Source organism: Nymphaea colorata, chromosome 8 (genome assembly GCF_008831285.2).
Source record: "Nymphaea colorata isolate Beijing-Zhang1983 chromosome 8, ASM883128v2, whole genome shotgun sequence".
Taxonomy (NCBI): Eukaryota; Viridiplantae; Streptophyta; class Magnoliopsida; order Nymphaeales; family Nymphaeaceae; genus Nymphaea; species Nymphaea colorata.
Genome location: NC_045145.1, coordinates 21,152,861 through 21,174,639, shown reverse-complemented (window position 1 = coordinate 21,174,639; position 21,779 = coordinate 21,152,861). Strand labels below are relative to the sequence as shown.

At 37.9% G+C, this 21,779-nt stretch overlaps 2 protein-coding genes across 3 annotated transcripts; both read left to right on the top strand.

Moving 5' to 3' along the window:
• The first annotated feature begins 3,313 nt into the window (after positions 1 to 3,313).
• LOC116259132 (E3 ubiquitin-protein ligase RZF1-like) lies at positions 3,314 to 5,106 on the top strand. The gene has a single exon (XM_031636781.2). It carries the CDS (start codon positions 3,476 to 3,478, stop codon positions 4,733 to 4,735), a length of 1,260 nt encoding a protein of 419 aa, XP_031492641.1. The 5' UTR covers positions 3,314 to 3,475; the 3' UTR covers positions 4,736 to 5,106.
• A 3,802-nt stretch (positions 5,107 to 8,908) lies between these two features.
• Positions 8,909 to 21,449, top strand: LOC116259359 (NAD-dependent protein deacetylase SRT1-like). 2 transcript variants are annotated; one of them, XM_031637132.2, is made up of 14 exons: positions 8,909 to 9,278; positions 10,255 to 10,284; positions 10,436 to 10,528; positions 10,980 to 11,099; positions 12,956 to 13,056; positions 13,194 to 13,302; positions 13,456 to 13,535; positions 14,202 to 14,280; positions 15,484 to 15,537; positions 18,593 to 18,686; positions 19,231 to 19,313; positions 19,568 to 19,635; positions 19,737 to 19,839; positions 20,621 to 21,449. In XM_031637132.2, exons 1-14 carry the CDS (start codon positions 9,180 to 9,182, stop codon positions 21,152 to 21,154), a joined length of 1,647 nt encoding a protein of 548 aa, XP_031492992.1. In that variant the 5' UTR covers positions 8,909 to 9,179; the 3' UTR covers positions 21,155 to 21,449. The 2 variants fall into 2 exon arrangements, with proteins under 2 accessions (XP_031492992.1, XP_031492993.1); XM_031637133.2 differs by having other exon boundaries at positions 9,238 to 9,278; positions 10,255 to 10,335.
• Positions 21,450 to 21,779: the final 330 nt, after the last annotated feature.

Genomic DNA, 21,779 nt, shown 5'->3' with positions numbered 1-21,779 from the left:
TTTCTCTATATTTTTTTTTTCAAGGAAAAGGGTTTGTTTGTTTATTACCAGAGGCATTCTGATCATTACCTAGGGTGATGAACAAGTTTTTATACACATGAGGGTGCATATAACTAACTTCGTCTTGTTTCTAGTTGTATATAATTTTGTAGCCAAACGACTTAAAGCAACTGTTCTTGGAATATGTTAGCCAGCAAGCTGAAAGGAAAATTTTTTATATAGGATAAAATAAACTTTTAAATTTTATAAGTAAAATGTTGATTTTTTAAAATTCGTGGGGGTGCGGGGCAGGGCCCCTGGCTCCATGGCCCCTAGATCCACCCTCATGATCCTTTACTTCTTCTCTTGCTTGACCAAAGATTTTATAGATAGCTCTTCAAGTAAAGAGCTTGCTTAGGGGTTAGGCCCCCTACCTTTATTTCAACAAAATGATTATATAGGATGGAAAGCGAGAAACATAAACAAACCTTAACAATATGCAGAAAGGATTGGTCCAACCCTTCACCAAAAACTTGTTATAAAACATAGCTTACAAGCTATGTATTTACATATTCAAGTTGGCAAAATGGTCATGAAGGTCATTGGCATGATCCACAATCAGTCAGCCTATGTCAACTATAGCAGCACCTCGCTTCACAAAAATTAATGTCTAATTTTCCTCACTCGATCTTTGATAGAGGAAATGATAGCATAGTTGCCACCATATTCCTTATAAAATCCCAGAAACGATCCTTGACAATCACCACACAAACCTATTGCCCATTACCCACATATCTCAAGCCTGCAATTTTCAGTCTATGTTTGGTATAAGCTTTAACAATGTTGATTAATGAGCCTTCACAGTACAACCCAATTTCCATTCAAATTCTCAGTTTAATTTATGTCTCAGGAGGCCACTTGTTAGATGAAAAGTTACCCAAGCAGCTCCTCTAAACCACTCTTTTGAACCTACTTCCCAAGGGTTCAATAATGTTATTGAACCATATGTTCCTGAGAGGCCACATATTCTAGGAAACAATTAAGAAGGAAAACTTCTAGCAGTGACGCCACCACATCCCCGAGATCTTTTCTTGCAGCCATCTCTTAAACTCATATACAATCTCACCTTGGGCGAATTTAACTCTACCAAACTTTGCAGCAATATACCTCCAAACTTCCTTGACTACATTTTATCAAGACATGAGCATTCACCTCCTCAGCACATCTGCACAAGGAACAACAGTTTGCTAGCTGAATCCCAACCTTTCGGATCCTGTGAAGGGTGGGGAGCCTACCTTCACAAGCCATGTAGGAATGCCAGCAACTCTTGGACGGAGCTTGGCTAGTCCAAAGTTTCTTTCGCCACCATTCTCTAGCACCTTGGACTCTACACTTCTTGATAATCTCTCCTACTTTGAAGCTCTCCTTGCCACATCATTCCAAACCAAAGTGTCTTCAGCATCACATAGCCTAATGTTAGCATGGACACTCCAAGATGCATAGCAATACCATGGGACGGACTTCTCTTAAAATACCACCAGTTAGAAAGGAAAGAGTTGTTCTTAACTATGCGACAAAGCCTTGCAGTAAGGAGAGTTTTATTGATCTCCATTTGTGGTGAGAGGCCTATTCCACGTTTCCCATCAGTCATGCATAGTCTCTTCAAAGATGCTAAATGGGGCCTCCTCTTGTTATCTTTGTCTCCCCAAAGAAACTTTTGTCGTGAAGGACTCTAATTTATTATTGACAGACTTTGGGAACTGGAATGCCTGCATTTAATATGTTGGAATGAAGGATAGATTGTAGTGGATTAGGCAATCTCTTCTTACATAATATAGCAATTTGGCTTTCCAAATTGCTAATTTGCTCTCAAACCTTGTAATTAGTTTGCTGCATGATCTTCAGTCAACCTTTCGCATTACAATTACAAATGGGGGTCACTGATATGCATGTTGAAGCATAGGTGAGGGTAACGCGTTACCCTGAGTCACCACAATGCAACCTTGAACTCTAAAGGGATGAGGAGAAGGGGGGGGGCGGCTTCAGCCCTCATTCGGTTAGCAAGAATAGCCTATCGCCCACCCAAAAATTAATTGATCATTCAAACTATCTTTAAAAAACAGAATCAAGGTATTTAGCAGGTAACCTCCCTACTCGTCATTCAAAAACATGTGCTACTGAGTAGGGATGTCAATATATCCAATTTGAATCTGATATTTGAACAAACCGATCCGAATTAAATCGGATATGGGAAAATTTAATATCTGATTAAGAAATCGAATCGGATTCAGATTTAATAAATGACATTCGATCGGATTCAGATATATATAAATATATTATTGGACTCGGATACTGATTCGAATTGGATTCACTTTTAGACAAATATCTTGTATCGAATGCTATTAAATTTTGAAAATTGGCAAAATCCGGTTCAAAATTTGAATTCTGATTCAGCTATAAATATAAAAATCGGATTTGGATTTTAAAATTAGATTTTGGATTCAGATTCAAATTTGGATATGAGTTTTCTTGATTCGAATTCGAATCCAAATATATGAATATCCAAAAAAGTGGATATAATTAAGAATATATCTGATCCTAATCTGATCCGCTGACTACTGAGTTACCTTTTCTTCACTCATCTTCATGGGATACAAAAAAGATTTGCCTGGGTTCACTTATGACTTGCTACCACTTCTAATTGATACAAAATGTCTTTGATATTCTTGATGGAACATCTGCTTCCTTTCCTAAATAAAATTACATCATGGGCGTGTATTAGGGTGCCAATGCTAGGCATCTGTTAACTATTTTCATGACCATCAGAAATTGGTATGGTGGCATAATCATGGAAACTGTTAGTTTTGCGGAAATGGAGAGCTGAATTGAATAAACCTAGCTCTTGAGGCGAGTTAGTTGAATTAATTGCACATGGAGCAGCAAAAACATATTATTGAATTGAATTTTTGGAAAGAAAATTAAAAATAATTAAAAATAAAAATCTTTGAATATATTTAAAAATAGTAAAATAATGAAAAATATGTGACATTATGACACGCTGAAACCCCCATTATTCATAATTCATGTTGGATGTTGGAAATAGTTCGAAGTCCGAACACGCACTTCACTATTTTAATGTTTGTGAAGAGGAATTTCTTTCACCTTTTCCTTTTGTCCATACTGTGAGGAAGTCGACGGAAAAGATCTTTCTGAAAAAAAGTAGTGGTGCAAAAGGCAGGAATTTCTCATAACTTACTAAAAATGTATTCATGACAAGGAAACGCATCTTTTTGAAAAGAAAATAAAAGACAGTTTGGAGCCATTGGAACTTCGGCTCAAGAAATAAAATAACCAGAGAGATGCCGTCCACGTCCAGTATTCCACTCTCAGCTGGCTCTTTGGCGTGCTCAAGAAATTGACATGGCTTTTGCTTGGTGCCTCAACTGCCGCTGCTACTTCCACCCACCACCTGATAAAGTCATTCCTTTCTTCTCCAATGGCAACGACGTGTAGACTTGCACCCTTCTTCTTCCCTTCCTTTTCTTCTTCTTCTTCCTCCAGCTCCTTTCTTATGTATAAATCTCCATTTGCCTCACCATCGGATTCCCATCATCAATCGTCTCCATCAGAGTCTTCTTCCTTTTCAAGAAACAGAACTAGAACGATAAGCTTCATGTCCAGGAACAACGGCAGGGTCATCACGGTTTACCGGCTGCACTGGTGCTACCAGTGCCATCAGATGGTTCGCATTCACTCCGATAGGGACGCCATTTGTCCTCGTTGCTACGGCGGGTTCGTCTACGAGATTGACCGCCGAACCAGGGCTTTGATCGACTTGGACGATTTTGAGCCGACCTACTCCGCCGCCGACCAACTCCTAGACGCCATCTCTTCCATTTTCCAGCCTTCCTCCCCGCCTAGGCCGGCACCGAGGAGAACAAGAAGGCGGGTGGGCACGGCCGTTGCCAGCCGCGGCGGATCCGACCATGTCATTGATCGAGACGGCCAACATCGAGAACCATGGCCAGGATTAGGAGGCGCCTCCATTTATCCCCAACTTTTGTTGCGTCCCAATAATAACGCGCCACCGGCCGGCGGTCGAGCTGCTGCCGCCGGTGCTGTTCCTACCACCGCCGGACCCAGCCCAGGTGATTATTTCATAGGTCCCGGGCTCCACGAACTGATAGAAGAGCTCACCCACAACGACCGGCCCGGCCCTCCTCCGGCGCCGCAATCTGCCATCGATGCGCTGCCCACCGTCGCGCTCACCGAGAGGCACTTGGTCGCCGACTCAGAATGCCCCGTTTGCAAGGAAGATTTCGAGGCCGGCGGCCTGGTCAGGGAGATGCCCTGCGCCCATATCTTCCATTCTGACTGCATAGTCCCGTGGCTAGAGCTGCACAATTCCTGCCCCGTCTGCCGCTACGTTCTGCCGTCCGGCACAGGCGGCGGCGGCTCTTCCTCCACCCCCTCCCCTCCCCGCGCTTCCCTTCCCGAAGGGGTGGGAACTCTAAACCGTTCGAGGGAGGAGGAAGCCGCTTTCGCCGGCCATGAGGAGCGCGTGGCTTTAGGTGGCGGTTATTCTCATGATCAGCACGTTAATCTTAGTAGACCTTGGAATTTCTTCTGGCACCTGTGGGCTCATCGGCCATTGAACTCCAACTATGGATACCAGCGGCAGCAAAATAGCCGTTCGGGAAATGGCGGATCATGGAACTCCCTGTGGAGCTATCTCGGATGGCCGCTCATTGATTAGAACAAGAATTACAGGTTCCTGTCTCTGTGACCCCAACGGGGCTGCAAAGTGCAAAGTAAACAAATAAACAGGAGAAGAAATTGAGAAAGAAAGACTTCAGCGCAAACAAAAATTAAAGAAATCTCTCTGGGTGGTGTAATGACATAAAATTTGTTCTATTAAATAAGATATTTTTAGAGTTTCTTTCAAAATTCTGCGTCTAATGACTGTGTCGTCATGTTTGAAAACCCCCAATTCTATTTCTGGATCAGTTTATCTGAAAGTGGAAGCAAGATTTTACTAGTAAAGGTTGTTTGTGCTGTTAAGTGTGATGTATGAGGATGTTTCTCTAATTAAAAAAAAAAAAAGCAGTCATTTCACTTTTTTTATTTGCCTTTTTATCTTACCAAAAACTTGTCTTTTGTTAATTAAAAAAAAACATGTTGTTTGTAGTCATTCACTTTTCTTGATTTCCATTTTTATCTTACCAAAGACTTGTCTTTTTATGAGTATTTTTTACATTAACCATTTCATGCTATGGCTCATAAAACCAGCTTTGAGATTTTATTAGTAAAATGTCAAACAATTTTAAACAACTGAATCTTTCCATTCTTTTTCCATGCACCAGTTTATAAAAAGTGGCTGTCATATACTATTTATCAAAATGTTTCAAAATTCATGTTTATGAGAGGTCACATATATATTATTTGTCTTAAAGGGGAGTACTTCAACTGGGCATTGCTCAATTGGGTTTGTGGTTCCAACACTATAGCAGTCATGTTTTTTCGATGTATTACTTTTTAAAGTTGTAAATAATGACAAATAAAAAACTTGAGTTGAATGGTGTATTATAAATTTGTGTAGGCCATAAAGCAACCTTACTTTGGAATTGTAAACTTTGCACAATTTAAAATTTAATATACTTTAAATTGTTTTTAAATTTTAAAAAAATAGAGCGAAATGAACCAATGCCGCATGGTGCCTTATTTACAACATTAGTTTGATTACTCAAACACAAAACCGAGCGCCCATTAAGGGGCGTTTGGTTGGCAGGAAAAGCACTGTTCAACAGAAAAAAAAAATCAAATTTTTAAAACTTTTTCATTTCATCAAACATGGAAAAAAAATTTGGACCGTTGGAGATGATTCTGGAAAAATATTTTCGAAAAAATTTCTCCAACTAAAGGGGTGGAGAAATTTTTCCAGAAATTTTTTTGTGACCGTTGGAGGAGGAAATTTTTTCTCTCTCCTCCCTCCTTCTCTTCTTCCTCCTTCTTCCTCACCATTCCCATTAAACAAAGAAATTTTTTTCTAAAAAAATAATTCCTCCATAACAAACACAAACTGGTTTTGGAAAAACGGAAAAATTTTTCCGTTTCTTCAATTCCAAAAATTTTTTTCTAAAAATTTTTTTCCAGAAACTTTTTTCTGACCATCAAACGGCCCCTAAAAGAAAAAGTGCCATGAGAATTTTTCATATTGGAAACTAATTTTTTTTATCATAATTGTAAACTTGGGGCTGACGTTTCTACTATTTTTGTAATCCGACTCTGAGGTTTACTATTTCAGAAGAAACATGCACAAAATAAGCATAAAGCAGGTCGCTGAATTGTCTGCCTTTAAATGAAAAACCTCAGGTAGCTCTTCTTGTGCTTTCACATTTATTGTCATTGGCTTCTTTATCGCTATGTCTGTCAGATTGTGGACGCCAGAGCACTGGCCAGGTTAGAATTTCTATAAATGTCTACATCACCATACGATTCTAATATGTAAATTAGCAATTTATGTCGATCCGTGTGGGCAATTGCACATATAGGCCCACACGCACCTCCACAAGGGTTCTCTTGTTTTCCAAGTGTTTGATGAGAAGGAACAGAACACTGGGTCGTTTTGCTGCTCAATTCCACCAATTCAGTTATTTGTAGGGGTGAACAACAAGTCGAGTTACTCAAGTTGGATTCGTTAAAGCTCGGCTTGTAAACGGGTTCGAATCGAGTCATTTGTTTAATGAGTCGAACTCGAGTTCATGAGTCGACTTGTTCAAATAATCCACTTGAGTTTAAGCTCAACACGTAACTGCCGAGTCAAACTTGAGCCTTAATCAAGTTTGTCGAACTCGAGTTCAACACATAACGATGAATATCAATTCTATGCAAACGAGTTTGTCGAGCTTTAATCGAGTCGAGTTCGATCTCAACACGTAACGATGAATATCAATTATATTCAGAAAAGTTTGTCTAACCTTAATTCGAGTTGAGCTTGAGCTCAACACTTAACTACCGAGTCGAGCTCGAGCTGCTTCTATCGAGCTCGAGATAAGTCAAGCACAAGGTTTCATTATTCGAGCAAAGCTCGAGTTGATTGAACTCGACAGAGAATGTTTGAAACACAAAATGGACGTGTTCGACATGTCCCTTGTTTGTGTCTCTATACACGACCCACCTACATTGAATGTTCAAGTGAAGGTTTTTTATTTCTCTTATCTTTTATGTTTTAAGTTTCTAACCAACATTGGTAGGAACTAGGGAAGAAAAGGAAGGAGTTGATTGTTTCCTTCCTTTCTTTTTAACTTACCAGAGTGAGTTAAAGGCGACCAAGGTGTTTAAAAAAAGTAAAAATTATGAGGTTAAATTGAAAATTTTAATACCTAAACAAGCTTTTTGAATTTACATTTTAGGTCTCTTCTCAAAAATCTTTAAATTTCTTTTACATGTTCAAATGTGACATGCTTTAACTTGATTTTGCTGAGACTGATAAAGGAACATGCTCAATTGTTAATGAAATTAAAAAAAAAACCCACAAAATTTGATTTTGTTTTAACCACCTAAACCAAATGAAAATAGGTGAAATTCAAATTTGAGTATGTTTTCATTACTATCACCAAAGACTTCATATTAGTAAGTTTTTTAATTGAAAATAAAGGTCAAGTGAGCCATGTAGCAAATAAAGTAAAAAAAATCACGTATATCAAAAATTAAAATAAATTAACAGGCCTGTAATGAAAATTCCTAGTGTGACTCCAGAAGTGATCTTTTTGATTTGCAGTCCTTTTGGGATATAAAAATAGGTATTAACACATAATAAAAATAGATAGGAACTAAATATATAATAAAAATAGTTACATAGAGAAACTTGTCATAATTTCTATCGTTTTACGGAGAGAGCGGGCTGACTAAATGTGGACTAGTTTGAATTAAACTAAAACAGAAAAAACAATACTGAAAATGAATTGAAATCGGCCTGCCACCTTTATCGTTGGATTTTTTTTTTTTAAATTTAGCGTCCATAAAAACTATCATAAAAGGTGTTATTAGCGACAGTCAGTACCGATAGAATAACTCTGTGTCTTTTGCCATAGTTTTTTAATGAACAACCATTGGGTCCAATTTTAGGCTTGGGCGTCGGGCCGGGCTGCCCCAGGCCCGGGCTTGGGCTAGGGAAAACCTGGCCCGGGCCCGATAGGGCGGCCTGGCGGTGGCTCGGCCCGGCCGACTCCCGCCCTTAGGCGGTCGGGCTGCCTCTAGCGCTCGCTCCCCTCCCTCTCTCTTCTCGTCTTCCTCTCCCTCTCTGCTTCCTCTCCCTTCCCTTCTCCATCTCCCTCTGCTCTGTCTCCGTCTTCCTCTCCCTTCTCGTCACCTGCTCGCTTCCCTCTCTCTCCGCCTCCGTCACCTGCTCGCTTCCCTCTCTCTCCGCTCCCCCTCCCTTCCCATCTCCCTATCCCTCTGTGCTCCCTCCCTCTGCCTCTCCGCTCCCCTTCTCCGACTCTCCCTTCCCGTCTCGTCTCCCTCTTTGCGGCCGGCCGAGCCGGGCCTAACTTTTGGTGGCCAGGTCCGGTACTCGGCCCGGCCCAGCCCAGCAATATTATCGGGCCGGGGCCGGGCGGACCTGGGCCGGGTCTTAGCGGGCCGGGCCGCCCCCGATGCCCAGCCGAACCACTTTATTGTAATTTTTATTTTTGAAGAAACTTAGGTTGAAATAAATCATAAGTAGGAAAATAACAGTTTATATAAAAAGGGGCGAGGGCATTAATGCGAAGTGATGGTAGAAAATGTAACAGTACGTTAGAAATATCGGACGTGCTACTCGCACGTATAAGGAAAAGGCTAAAAAGTGGCGCGCTAAAAGTAAATTACGAAAATTTGATTCTTCATGTGAAATTTAAGGTGATTGGCTCTTTGAAGAGAAAAAGGGAGAACCGGTAGTCAAGGCCTGATGAACTCCCGTGAAAGCCTTGGCGCGGATCGAAAACTTCCTCTCTTCTTGGAATCGGCCAGTCTTCTCTGCTCCTGGATTACCCAAATTTCTAGGGATGCCTAGTGGGAGTGTTTCTGCCTACACTTAATCAGAGAGCGAGAGAGAGAGGGGGTTCTCTTTCCTTTCTGCCGGGGCTTCCTTTGTTCCCTTGCCCTTGTGGGGAGACTCCGTAGAGGCCAAAGATTGAGAAGAAAATCTACTGTTCCTCTCCATGTCATTGGGCTACGCGGAGAGGCTCTCCTATAGGGAGGATGTTGGCAAAGTCGGAATGGCTGAGGTCTTCGACCCGCCAGACGTCATGCAAAAGAAGGTAGATTACCCATCTCTTTCATTTTTCTTGGCCTTTGTTCATTGTACTTGTATTTTTGGTAAGATGTTAGCTCATTTTAAGGATAATGGTGATCGCACTTTCTTTATGTTTCATTCTGATTGAGTAGCAGTCTTAAGTTGGGCGGTCTCTAACTTTCAAGCGTTCTCTATTGCTTGCAATTTCATACCACAGCTGGTCATAATCTAAATTTGGTAACGTTTGATCTCAGTTAATTTGGCTCTATGATTACCTTAATTCGGGTGGGCTGACTCTCAACTTGGGTGCTCCGTTAGGTCTGTACTTTTAGTTGGACTGCTTGGTAACCTTTCAATGGCATTAATCTTAGTGTATTTTTCTCATAGGAACCATCCTGATTATTTGATAAATTATGTTGTTGAATCCATGTCCCTATGCCTTGTATGTTTAGAAATTTGTGAACTTCCAATCAATGATGGAAGTGGTGCCTTTCTATTGTGCTAGTTTGGAAACTTATTTGGTTTTCTGTTTTCCCCTTATCCGGGTTGGGAACGTTCATTCTTGCGTTCCCAGAATATGAGTTAGTTAACTACAATGGATTCCTGGGATGAACGTTCACTTTTCCCTTTTCCTTCCTTTATCTCCAAAAAGTTTTCCTATAGAAAAAGACACTTTTTTTCTTGTTCTTGCCAACGTTGTGCTTTCTCTCTCTGCAAGTCATCATTTCAACTTTCAAGTATGTGGTGAAGAGTTGCTTTCTTTTATATGGTCAACTTGTAGTTTCTTTTATATTTCTTTTGCTCAATCCATCATTCCATCTTGTGCTTTCGTCTTTAGTAAGCTTTGGTGGCTTCAGTTAAACTTTGATATATTGTGTTTCTAGTATTCTTATGGCCTTATCTCCAAACTTTCTCTATAAATTGTTAGTTGGGAAATGGGTAATTCCTCTATATAATGACTTACTACTGTTTATCTTTAACTGTTTAATTTCTTTAAACAGATTCAAGAACTTGCCGTGTTGATACAACAGGTTAGAAGTTTTCCATGTAAAGGATATGTCCTTTTTGTCTTATGATATAAGGTTGCATGCTCTAACTTTACTTTTCATTACATGTTCCAAATTTCCAATTATTTAGCAGTGTTTATCTCATTTATTGGAAATTCCTTGCCTATGCTTGTAGAGCAAGCATTTGGTTGCATTTACAGGTGCAGGTATATCAACTTCCAGTGGCATACCTGACTTTCGGGGTCCTACAGGAATTTGGACTCTTCAGGTATTTAGAGATTCAACATAACAGTGCCAGAAATTCAAAAAAAATGATTCTATTTAAATATATCCACTATTTTATATGTTGCCTTGGAACATGTTTTCCTTTATTGAGAGATTCAACCTAAAAGTGCCTGAAATTCAAAAAGTTTGTTTCTATTTAAATCTATACACTATTTTATCTGTTGCTTTGGAACTTCTTTTTATGATATTTGGATTGAAACATCTGTCCATTTATATATATCATGCACAAATGTCAGTGTGGTTGTGAAACATCTGTCTAAATGGCAAGTAAAATATTGGTAAAATGATTTCCATATATATGTTTTGGGTTCAATATTATTAGGACAAGGTGATATGGGATTGTCACCTGATATTTCCCAACAAGATGCACAATGGAAATACTAATAGATGATAGCTTTATATAATGAACTGAATTCCTGGGGTTGTATATGCAGCGAGCAGGAAAAGATTTGCCAGAAGCATCACTACCATTTCATCGTGCAATGCCGAGTTTAACTCATATGGCACTAGTTCAGTTGGAGAAAGCTGGTATTTTGAAGTTTCTTATTAGTCAGGTAAATGTTGTTTTTGCTTCTTCTTTTATGAATGTTTGTGGTTTTCTAAAAGTTGTTTTTTGACATATTTTCATTTTTTTGGTTAAAAATGAGTTTGCTTGTTGATCCATTAAAAGTCTAAACTCTAAAGTTAGGCACACTTTGATCATGATAAATTTAGAATGTCCAAATCTCCCAACCGCTACTGCATTACATTCTGAAGCTTATACTTTTATAATGGTCTAAATAGGTTTCTTTATCTTTGCTGTTTGACTTGATGTAGAGGTTAAAATATGTATTTATCTCTTCCAGAAATGAGATTGAGAACAAGGAACGGTAGCTAACAGTGTTTTTCAATGTTCTCATAGAGTGTATTTCACATCATTTTCTAAGAGCAAATATATCAACTTCAAATGTAGGAAGAAAGGACAAGGGACAGTGTAGATGTATAGAGTGTGATAACTTATCATAATATCATATCTAATTGACAAATAAAAATATGAAAATTGGAACATGAGAAAAAAAAATGATGCTTTGGAAATGTGAACCAGGGAAGCAACTTTCTCTATGTCCTTATGCTTCAGATGCACAACAAGGATCTTGAATCTAATGGTATGAAAAAGGAACGGATTGGAAAGAAGCTAGCAATCTTATTAAAGTGCTTATTGATGAGAAAATATTAACCATGCTTTGTCCCATTTGAGGAAGCTAAACAGTCATATGATGCCATTTGCTTTTTTGCTAGAGAAAAACATCTTCTTCGTTGGATATTCAGAAAATTGGTGCTTTCTTTTCCCAGAGCTTTGTTATTCTTATGATCTTTCTTTCTCTTTGCTTTATCAATAACAGTTTCTTCTAAAAGAAGAGCATGTGAATAAAATATCTTGTTGTGTAGAGTCATTTGCTATTATTCACATCTTCAAGCTCATGTTACTAGTAACACAAACAACAAATCTCATATATCACAGCTGTGGTGTCTTGATAGAAGTGGAAGAACATCCCACAACCTTAATAGTTAAAACTCAAAAGCATGCCTAAGCACCTGCCGTGCGTAGGCTGAGCTACATATGCAGTCCAAGTAGAAAAAAAAAAAAATTAATTTAAATCTTTAAACACTAAATTTAACTTTTTCTGTTTGTTCTATCTTCTAAATTTCTAGACTGATTAAGCTGATTTCTTTTTTCAGAAACCCCCATTTTGCCCCTTCTCCATCTTTCCTCTTTTGCCCTTTTTCTGTTGGATAGAACTGCTTAGGCCACACCTTGGCCTTTTTATGGGATCTTCCAACTAGCCTGCCTCGCTCTTTCAACTCTCTAATTTACAGCATTGCAGATGTAGATTAGGGCTCTAAGTGTTCAACTGTCCCTTTCTTTTTTCCTGGTTGCAAAATAATTGCTGTAGGTGGGGCTAGCTAGTAGCCTAGTAAAGATGATCTATTTGTATAGATCAGCTAGGACTGAGCTTCCACACATCTTAAACTAGAAACGTCCACAATCTGCACTAAGAACTAGCACAAATTGCATTAGTTTTCTGTAAAAGGAAATCCCTTCATGATTGTAACTTGGCAATTTATATATTTCTGACAGATCTCTGGTAACCTTCCATTATGTGGTTGTTGCATGGTTATATAGCTGCTGGTATGTCCACATCTGTCCCAAGAGTTAGGAGGAGCCTTCTCCAGAAACTGAGCATGATTCATGTTCTTACTTTATCTCCTGTTTTCTAATTTTTTATTTGTTTACGCAAGCATACTGAATCTATTTTTTTAGATTGAATGTCATTATTGTTTTTATTTATTATTTTTTTACTTGGCATCCAGGATTTTTTTTTTTTTTTGGGTGAAGAGTACAATAATCCATGTTCCTTGCTCCTGACAGAATGTTGATAATCTTCACCTTCGATCTGGCATTCCAAGGGAAAAACTGGCTGAGTTGCATGGAAATTGCTTCAGAGAGCTTTGCCCCAAGTGTGGTGCCGAGTATAATCTCCAGCTGAAGCCCATAAAATTTGTGTGTGTTGTGGTGTGTCATGTTTTTGTGTGTGCATATTTATTTGTTTATATATGATATGTGTTTTTACTTTTCTGATTTATATGCACTTATATGTATGTTGAAGATATATTCGTGACTTTGAGGTGGAAACAATTGGAATGAAAGAGACTTCTCGGCGCTGTTCTGTTCCAAAATGTGGAGGGAAACTAAAGGATACTGTTCTTGACTGGGAGGTAGTCACTTACTTGCCCAGAGCAAAAAACAATGCTGGCTGTTCTTCCTAAGGCATTGAATAGTTGTTGTATTCATTAATGCTTAGAGTGAATGAATTATTGGTAAAAATATGGGGATTAATGGCTTCAATCTTACATTTCTTTTTGTTATAGGATGCTTTGCCTCCGGCTGAAATGATTCCTGCAACAAAACACTGTAAGATGGCTGACATGGTTTTGTGCCTGGGAACCAGGTAATTTTATGGTCAGGACCAGGTTATTGACATTGGGTCCTGTTCTTTTTCCATTTAGAATTTTCGTGATTCTTTTGTTACCAAAGGTTCCTTCTTGAGAGAGTCTTCTATAAGCTCCAATTTTTTTTTGTATGTTTCTATTATTAGGTGCACTATCATGTATTCTAATCCTAGCAAGTATGGTATGTGAGGAGTCCAACTTGTCTCCCTATTTTTTCTGTTTTACATTGCTGATCCCTAAATGTAGCAAAATTAGTTAGAGAAAAGGTGAAGGTGGTCTTGTAGGAACGTCCATTAGTACCTCCAGACTTGTTTAGTCTGGATACAACCACCAAGCCCAAAGAGTTTTTAGCATCTATCTTGTTCTAAGCCTTTAGACATATATTTACATATAATTCATTTTCTCTGATGCTTAAAACATGTAAGTAGTGAAAAGGAGTTTGGTTTTAGTGGTCATCGTATTCTCTTGAGATGCTATTTTTGTTCCTTCTACTTAGTATTTTGATATAGTTCTATTCTTTTCCTTTTCAGCATGCATATCATCTTATATATCTTAGTGCAGTTGAAAATACAAGTCTTCTTTCACAAAAACATCATGTCATGAGATAGATTATAGCTAATTTTCAAAATTGAGAAAAAATATGAAACTCATTCTTTTGCTTGCAGTTTGCAGATTACCCCTGCTTGCAACTTGCCTCTAAAATGCCTTCGCAGTGGTGGAAAGATTATTATTGTAAACCTTCAGGTATTGTGCTATAGTTTTGTTAGTAGTTGGCTTTTGGCAAAATAACCTGTCTTCCCTCTGCGGAGGCTTCTACTAGAATGCTTTTAGTGTTCATGTGCAAAATGCAGCTTCTTACTTCACAATGTCTGTAACGCCAGATACTAATTACTGATAATTCTGGCAAGAAACTAATTACTGATAATTGAAAAGCAACTTTTCTTAATGAAAGTACTCTTGTATATTTGCTTTATGTTGTTCACTAGATTAATTTAATATTTGAATACACATCTTGACAAGTTTTCTCAATTTAATCACTTCTGCTTTTGCCTAATTTTATTGGGTTTTGTGAGTTATGAAAATCAAAGCTATTTCCTGTTTAAGCATAGAACAGGTGTACCCTCAGTAGTTAAAAGTGCACCTAGGCTCCTAGATGCCTGGGCAAAGGCACCTAGACAATGCAAATAGAAGCAATCTATTATTTCAATTTTACAGTAACTTTAAATCTTCTGTTTGTTCTATGATTCTATCTAACTTCTAATTGAATAAGGTGAAGATTTTCCATAACTCCAGGTTGCTCCTTTCTTCCCATTTTAACATTTCCCCCTTGCTTTCTGTTGAATAGAATGGCCTATGCATAGTTTACCTTAATTAGCACTTTTAATGTGCTGTAGCCATTTTTTAAATCCCAAAGGTTGGTATAAAAAAATAAAAAGTCATCTAAAATGCAGATTTTGGACTATTGAATGCCACAGAAACATAGGTTATGTTATTTTTTTGATAACTGGTCCATGACTGTCACTGTATCCTTGTGCTTTTGAGTAGACAATCACAAGAAAATTGCATGGGAAGCGTACCTTGGGAGGTTTTTCTTCGTCATAAGTCTATTGTAAAACATCAGGTTGTAATATATCAGGCAGCCTGTTCTCCATTTTTTGTCATAAAAACTGGTGGGTTCATAGCAAACAAACATTAAGTTTTCTTGAATCGCTATGTATTCATTTTTTCACTTCAAACTAAAGAAAAATGCGTTCACTAATGTTATCTTAATGCTAGGTTCCATTTCTCCTTTATAGCTTCTTTTCTCTTCATATTGCATGGTTCCCATATGGTGTTTACTGTTTAGACAACATATCAAGATATTGCATGTTTTTGTCTGGTGTTCACGAAACAATTTTTTGTTGTCTCAAGTTAAGACATCTCTTTCTCCCTCTTTTTTCTATGCAGCCAACTCCAAAGGATAAGAAAGCAGTTTTGGTGATACATGCAGAGGTTGATAAGGTATTGATATTTTCAGAAAAGTTAGTGCAGTACATTCGGATACTTTCTTAGAAAGTTAATGCGGACCTAGAACTTTATATTTCTTTTAGGATATGAAATCATGTCATATTGTTACCTCGCCATATGTTATGTAATTTTTACTACGAAATGCTCGAAACATAGACTGCGTGATCCTTTCAAGCAACCTGGTAATAGAAGTGATCCCCATTAAGCACTGTACCTTTGCATTGTGGATTTTGGTTAACTAAGAACCTTTCTCTTAATGCAAATATGCAGTAAAGGAAAATCATGTATGATTTTCGTTTTCCATAAGATACTCTCACTAGAAACATCCTCATATCAACAAATATACACATTTTAATTGCAGGCTGTGTAATCAACTTAACCTTTTAACAGTTTAACTGTGGTAAATTCTTGATGTACTTGCAGCCCTCAATTTCTTTGGACAAGCTGCAGGAAGTTGGGCTTCACAGAATATATGGAAAGGGAAACTATATTTTTCAACTATTCAAAGGGAAAACACTGCAAACTCATCCAATAGGAGCGTTTTTCTTCCTAATATTGTGCATCTATATCATGTACCGTTTGTTTAAAAACATTGTATCATAGACTTATTCATACCCTTCTGTTAGCCGTCGGCTAACAAGGGTCGTGAGGGAGGAAGGAGAAGAGAGGAGGGAACGAGAGAGAGAAAGGCAATCCAAAACATGTTTATTAGGCAAATCTCAAGCTTAAGTACAAGTAATAACAGGTCCGGACTGGACCGACTCTTACTGAAATCTGATCCATACTGGAAACGTCAAATAACAAGACCTAGTAGAAGTAAACTCCTTCTGCCTCCCACGATCCCTATATGGATCGTAACACCTTCATTCTTGTTTCATACCCCTCATAGCACCTTTGTTTATGTAATGTAAGTATGTAACTCATTTGGTATGGTTGTCTTCTCCAAAATGCAAGCTCGAGGATCCGGTTCAAACGCCTATCTCAAAGTAATGTTGAACTGAGGGAGAGACAGACAGACAAACAGAGAGAGGCACTTAACTAGGGATGAAAAATAGATACACATTTTAGGGATCAACCAACTTGTATTCTATTTGCAAAGAGAACTGAAATAATCTCATATGTGAACCAAAAAATGAAGAGCATGCAACAAAGAATAATAACTCGGTTGATGTTGCATGCATCATTGGTACCCACAACCTATGGCCCTAGGTACTGGCAGTGTCTCTAGGCAAAATAATGCATTTTTAAAATCATGAGGTGATTGTTCAATTGCTCAGTAACCATTAAATATTAAAGACCTTTTCTATTAATCAAATTGGCTTTGATTCTTGGCCTTTGATTGTCTTAACAGTTTCCAATTTATGTTTTGCCGCAGATAACTACTTTATGAGCAATTATATCCCTTTCTTAGAACAAAATTCAAATGATTGATCTGGTCCATGAACTGGTCTTTGAGTTGTATCCGTCATAAAGTTCCAGATTAAGAAATTATCCATTTGATTTTAGCAGCAAAGCAATATGACTCATGGACATGGAAGTCCTTTTGTGTTATTCCCAAAGGAACGTAAGGTTAACTTTTTCTTGGAATCGGTAGGCAGAGAAGAACATTTGTTCTGGAAGATGGAACCTGAAAGTTCTAGAGATATCCATACTAGTGGCTGATATTTTTCTGACCTCAGAGGGTTCCAGAAAACCCAAAGCCTCTATAGATGCCGAGCTTCATGGTTTGTCTTTGTTAAGCACAGCATAACACCTATGAACACTGGAACACTGGATCAGAGTAAACAACTCTGTCTGTAAACTTTCCTTTCAGAGGCTTGACCACTTCCTTTCGTTATAGGATGGACCAGCTGGACTGGGATAGGATAAATGCAGAACAAAAGGTATCCAGGGATAAGAAGTGGGGAAGGCACTATGTTTGGGTCTCCCTATAGATGGTGAGTGGCGAAAAGCCGAAAACCTTTGGATCTTCTTCTACGTCAGCAATTTGAAGCTAATCAAGTAATTTCACATATTAATCATATCTTAACAAATCCAAATGCTTTCAATCTCATTAAGTGGTTGGTTTTATTCATTAACCATATATATCTGGCAAGAGTTGCTTTAAACTTTAAAGAATCAAATTGGTTCTGGATTCTGGTATCAGGAAATACTATGACAGTTCCATCACGTCCTCCAAATGCATGTTCTCATATCCCACCCAGGATTCCCAGTTGGGGTCGATTTATTTAGTAGTTAATGGCTATGGTCCCCTCTAGGTAGACATGTCATTGACTTAATAAATGGGGAAGTTCCAATCGAAGTTCAATATGAATCTTTGGACAGTTATGGGCTTTATGATGACTATTGAGTTCTTGGGGTAAAAAAAGAACGCTTTATATATATGTTCAAATCACTGTCAGTCATATTTCTTTTGTCAATAAACAGAAGAGGTTGCATGGGAGTTTTGTTGGTCCTGTTGATATTGACATGTAAATAAAGCACATTCTTGAAATCATGGTTAAATTATGATTTGAGTCGTCTTTTTTCTTTTTCCTTCCTAAAAAATAAAGAAGAATTTTAATCGTCCTTACAATGCAGGTATGGTATTTCTTAAAGGATTAAAAAGTCAATGTTTGCTGGTTATTTTTCGGTGGAAATTATTTGAACCATCCATTATATAACCATGCAGGGTCAGGTTGGCATCTGAGAACCATTTACTTTGATAGATCTTGATTTCTTAATGTCTGAGTGCACTGTGTAGATATATATATATTTTCTTTTATGACATGGAGAAACCACATCTGGATCAAGACTTTGTCACTCACCCTGTGGCATAAAACCCCAGGGTTGTCACTCGCCCTGTGGCATAAAATCTCTGGGGCTTTATATATATGTTAATTTGAAGTTTGTTAAGAGTGATCTTGCTACTGTTTGTGCCATTATTTGTATGTGAACATTGTGATGCCCATAACTTGTCTATCGATTATCTTTACATTTGGTTATCTTGAATTTCATATATTTGGATGGTGAAGGATCTTAGATCAGTTTATAACTTAATTGGCTACAGATTATTGCAGGTGTTATGTCCTTTCTTAATTTATGGATCCCACCATATATTCGAGTAGATCTTGTTCAGCTTACTCTGTCTCACTCGCCCAAACGTAAGCTGGCACCTGGTTATTTATTTTCTCTATTGAAAATATGTTTGGAGTATGTTCTCCATTCTATTTTGTCCAAAGTATGTGCACTATCCAGGGTATGTTTATGGTCAGGAAACCTTGTACTCAATATATCTGCTTCATCAAATTCATTACATTAACTTGTCATGAGATTTTATTACTGCATTGACCTATGACTTTACTTTGTTTGTGTGATTTTTAACTCCATCAAAACTCAGCACCACTAAGTCATCCAGTAAAGGCTTTTTGCTTTAAATGTTTATCTTGCATCCTTAGAGAAAGAAGGAATTGTATAGGCTGACTGACATAAATTCTCTCTGCTGAAGCTGCTGATTTTACTATTAAATTTAGTGTGCTTTTTTTTTTCCTTCTCAATAGTGACACTGGGGATTGTTCCTATGTTTTGAAGACTAGCATTTCAGTACAGTTCAACCATTAAGTCGTTTCAATACTTGGTTGTCCTTGTATGTCTCTAATAAGTGGTTTTTAGATTTAGCCACCTTGATGCATTTATCTTACACTGCAGGGGGTAAATTTGTTAAGTGGACTCTGAGGATTTCAAGCATAGATGGACAAAAGGCTCCACTGCCTTTCCTGAAATCGGTTGAGGTAAGGCTGGACTCCTGATGTGTGTAGACTATTTATTTCCAGTTACTGTGTAATATATTTGTCCTGCTCGGGAACTACTAGTTAGTTGCATAATGATCTGAAACCTGTTGATTATTTCATTGTGATTGACTGATAGGCTGTTCCATGAAGCTACTATCCTGTCTTCTGTTTGTGTCTTTTCTTCTTATTCTGTGTTTAAGTTCATAGTTCTCATTTAAGCCTGTCAAAGTTTGAAGTCCTAATATGCTGCGTAGATATGCTTCCCAGAAAGGCTGGACATGAAAAAGGCACTTCTGAGCAATCAGCCATTCTCTTTAACAAGGTGAACAAGTCAGTCTAGTGCAATTTCATTTTTTTGTCCTCTGGTACAGGTTGACTTTTCAAATAATTCTGAGGTGACCTTTCCTCTGTTGTTTCTTTCAGAGAAACTATTAGGTCAAGAGCCTTTAAAATGGTAATGCAGCTCAATTTTGTGGAAGGGTGTGGATGTTCATATATTATGATGGAAAAGACAGTAAATTTTCTGGTAAGCTAAAGTTTTTTATTTTCCTTTCATCCATGTCAACTGTCGTGTCAAAGCATTTCCTTTTGAGTCACAAGGACTTCTTATTGTGGGCCTGATATTTTATTGGCAACCCAGTGGTTGTCTCATAATACTAAAATAAATGCAAGTTAATTCATTGAGTTGTGACAGTAGCTGCATAACACCTGGACTTTACTGACAAAACATAGATTTAGGATCTGGGTATATTATTTGACAAAATCATTGTTAGTTAAAAAAATAATTACTCTTTAATAGTTTCCTTCTCGGCAATTGCATTTTCCAACTCCTATTCTTCTGTTTCTCTATTTAAGCTGCTAGCTTGTCAATAGTAACTTTATGTTGGGCCTGGCAAAGCTAACTAATCTCTGTCCATGAGTAAATAAATGCAAATTAACTGTCAGAATGGTGAACATAGCTGTATGATTGTGAGACTTACTGACAAAAGTCACGTGATCTGGTAAATTTTCTAAATTGTCAAGTAGAATGGCTGATTGTTGACTAAAAATTAGGTACCGTTTAATAGTTTCCTCAACAATTTCCTTCCAACTTGTTACAGACTGTATTTCAGTCATGGTAATGGTATCTTGTTTCCCTTTAGAGTAGGACATACTATGATTAAACTTTGATTTTTGTGCCTCCATGCATGGAGAGTTGGTAAAGAAAAATCGTGGACACAAATATGTCCAGTAACGCTGTTTTTCTTAAACCTTAATTCCTTTTCTGTCCTACAAAGTTTTACAGTATCACCTCCTATGATTTTCAGGAGTCCCCTCAAGGTTTCAGTAATGACAAGAATTCTGTCCTCCAACAACTAAAAGATGCAGCATTTGTGGATTCGCAATGTGGTCAGCATGCTATGGTAGAAAGAAAATTTTCTTCAAAGCCCAATGCTGAAATGACTATGCATGCCATTGTTACAAGCAACTTGAGACACAATGAAGGACAGATGGTCGAGCAACCAGAAAGAATGCTCCTCTTCAGGCAAAGTGCACCAAAAGCTCTTAAAGAAAACGTCTCTGAAATCAGCAGCATGGGATTTGAGATGAATAATCAGCCAGTATTCCTCAAGGAAGCTGCTGTGACTGAAGACAACAGCATATTGAGTTTCATGACAGATGATGTGCCAACGATTCTTACAGAAGCTTTCATAGGAACTGGCAATAGAGACCATTTGAGGTATAATGAACCAATGATCCTGGGTGCATCTGAAGTTACTAACAGCAACTTGAAAATGATGGAGATGAATGGGGCTGTATTTGCTTACAATAGCGCTTCAAAGCGGCCAAAGTTGGAATGAATTTTGTACAATTTTCCTTCATATTTTCTTTTTCTTTTCTACATCTTCCATGTCACGTTAGGTCAAGCCTTCCGTTGGTAGCTAGATCTTTTTGACCGACTATACTTATTAATATGCTTGGCTGCTCAAAAATGTATATAGCTGTACTAAGTTGTTCAAACAACACTGTAACCGAGGGAATTGTGCTTTTTGTATTCTGAAAAGTTGGATATTCCGATAGGCTAGAACTTAACTGCTTGTAAATGTACTTAGAAAGAAGTTCGATCAAAGCTTTCTGAAACTGAAGCTTCTTTCTCGTGGTCTTGGTATGCCATGAAATATGTGCATGATGGATTTATCGAGAGAGGGAGAGAACAATTCTTCCTACGTGAATACCATTTTGCTCTCCATGTGTTCATGCACATGATGAGCTTCTATTGTGTCCGTTTTGGGCTTCAAGGGCCTTCATTTTGAAGTTTTAAGGATAACTGTAGCTGTAGAATGGTAAACCAGCGCAACAACTTTCCGTTGCTAAGTCGTGTATCTTAGAAAATTACATAGCATTTTTAGTGATTTACCAAAAGCTACTAATTATTTAGTTACACTACAGTACAAATGGCAATCTAACCTTTGAGAAGCTAGAAAC

What these genes read in the sequence shown, in the direction of transcription:
- LOC116259132 (XM_031636781.2), top strand. Translation starts at nt 3,476, where the DNA reads ATGGCAACGACGTGTAGACTTGCACCCTTCTTCTTCCCTTCCTTTTCT.
- LOC116259359 (XM_031637132.2), top strand. Translation starts at nt 9,180, where the DNA reads ATGTCATTGGGCTACGCGGAGAGGCTCTCCTATAGGGAGGATGTTGGC. An exon ending in TGCCCCAAGTGTGGTGCCGA is followed by an intron (nt 13,057 to 13,193) that starts GTATAATCTCCA and finishes TGTATGTTGAAG; the next exon opens with ATATATTCGTGACTTTGAGG. An exon ending in AAAAGACAGTAAATTTTCTG is followed by an intron (nt 19,840 to 20,620) that starts GTAAGCTAAAGT and finishes TATGATTTTCAG; the next exon opens with GAGTCCCCTCAAGGTTTCAG.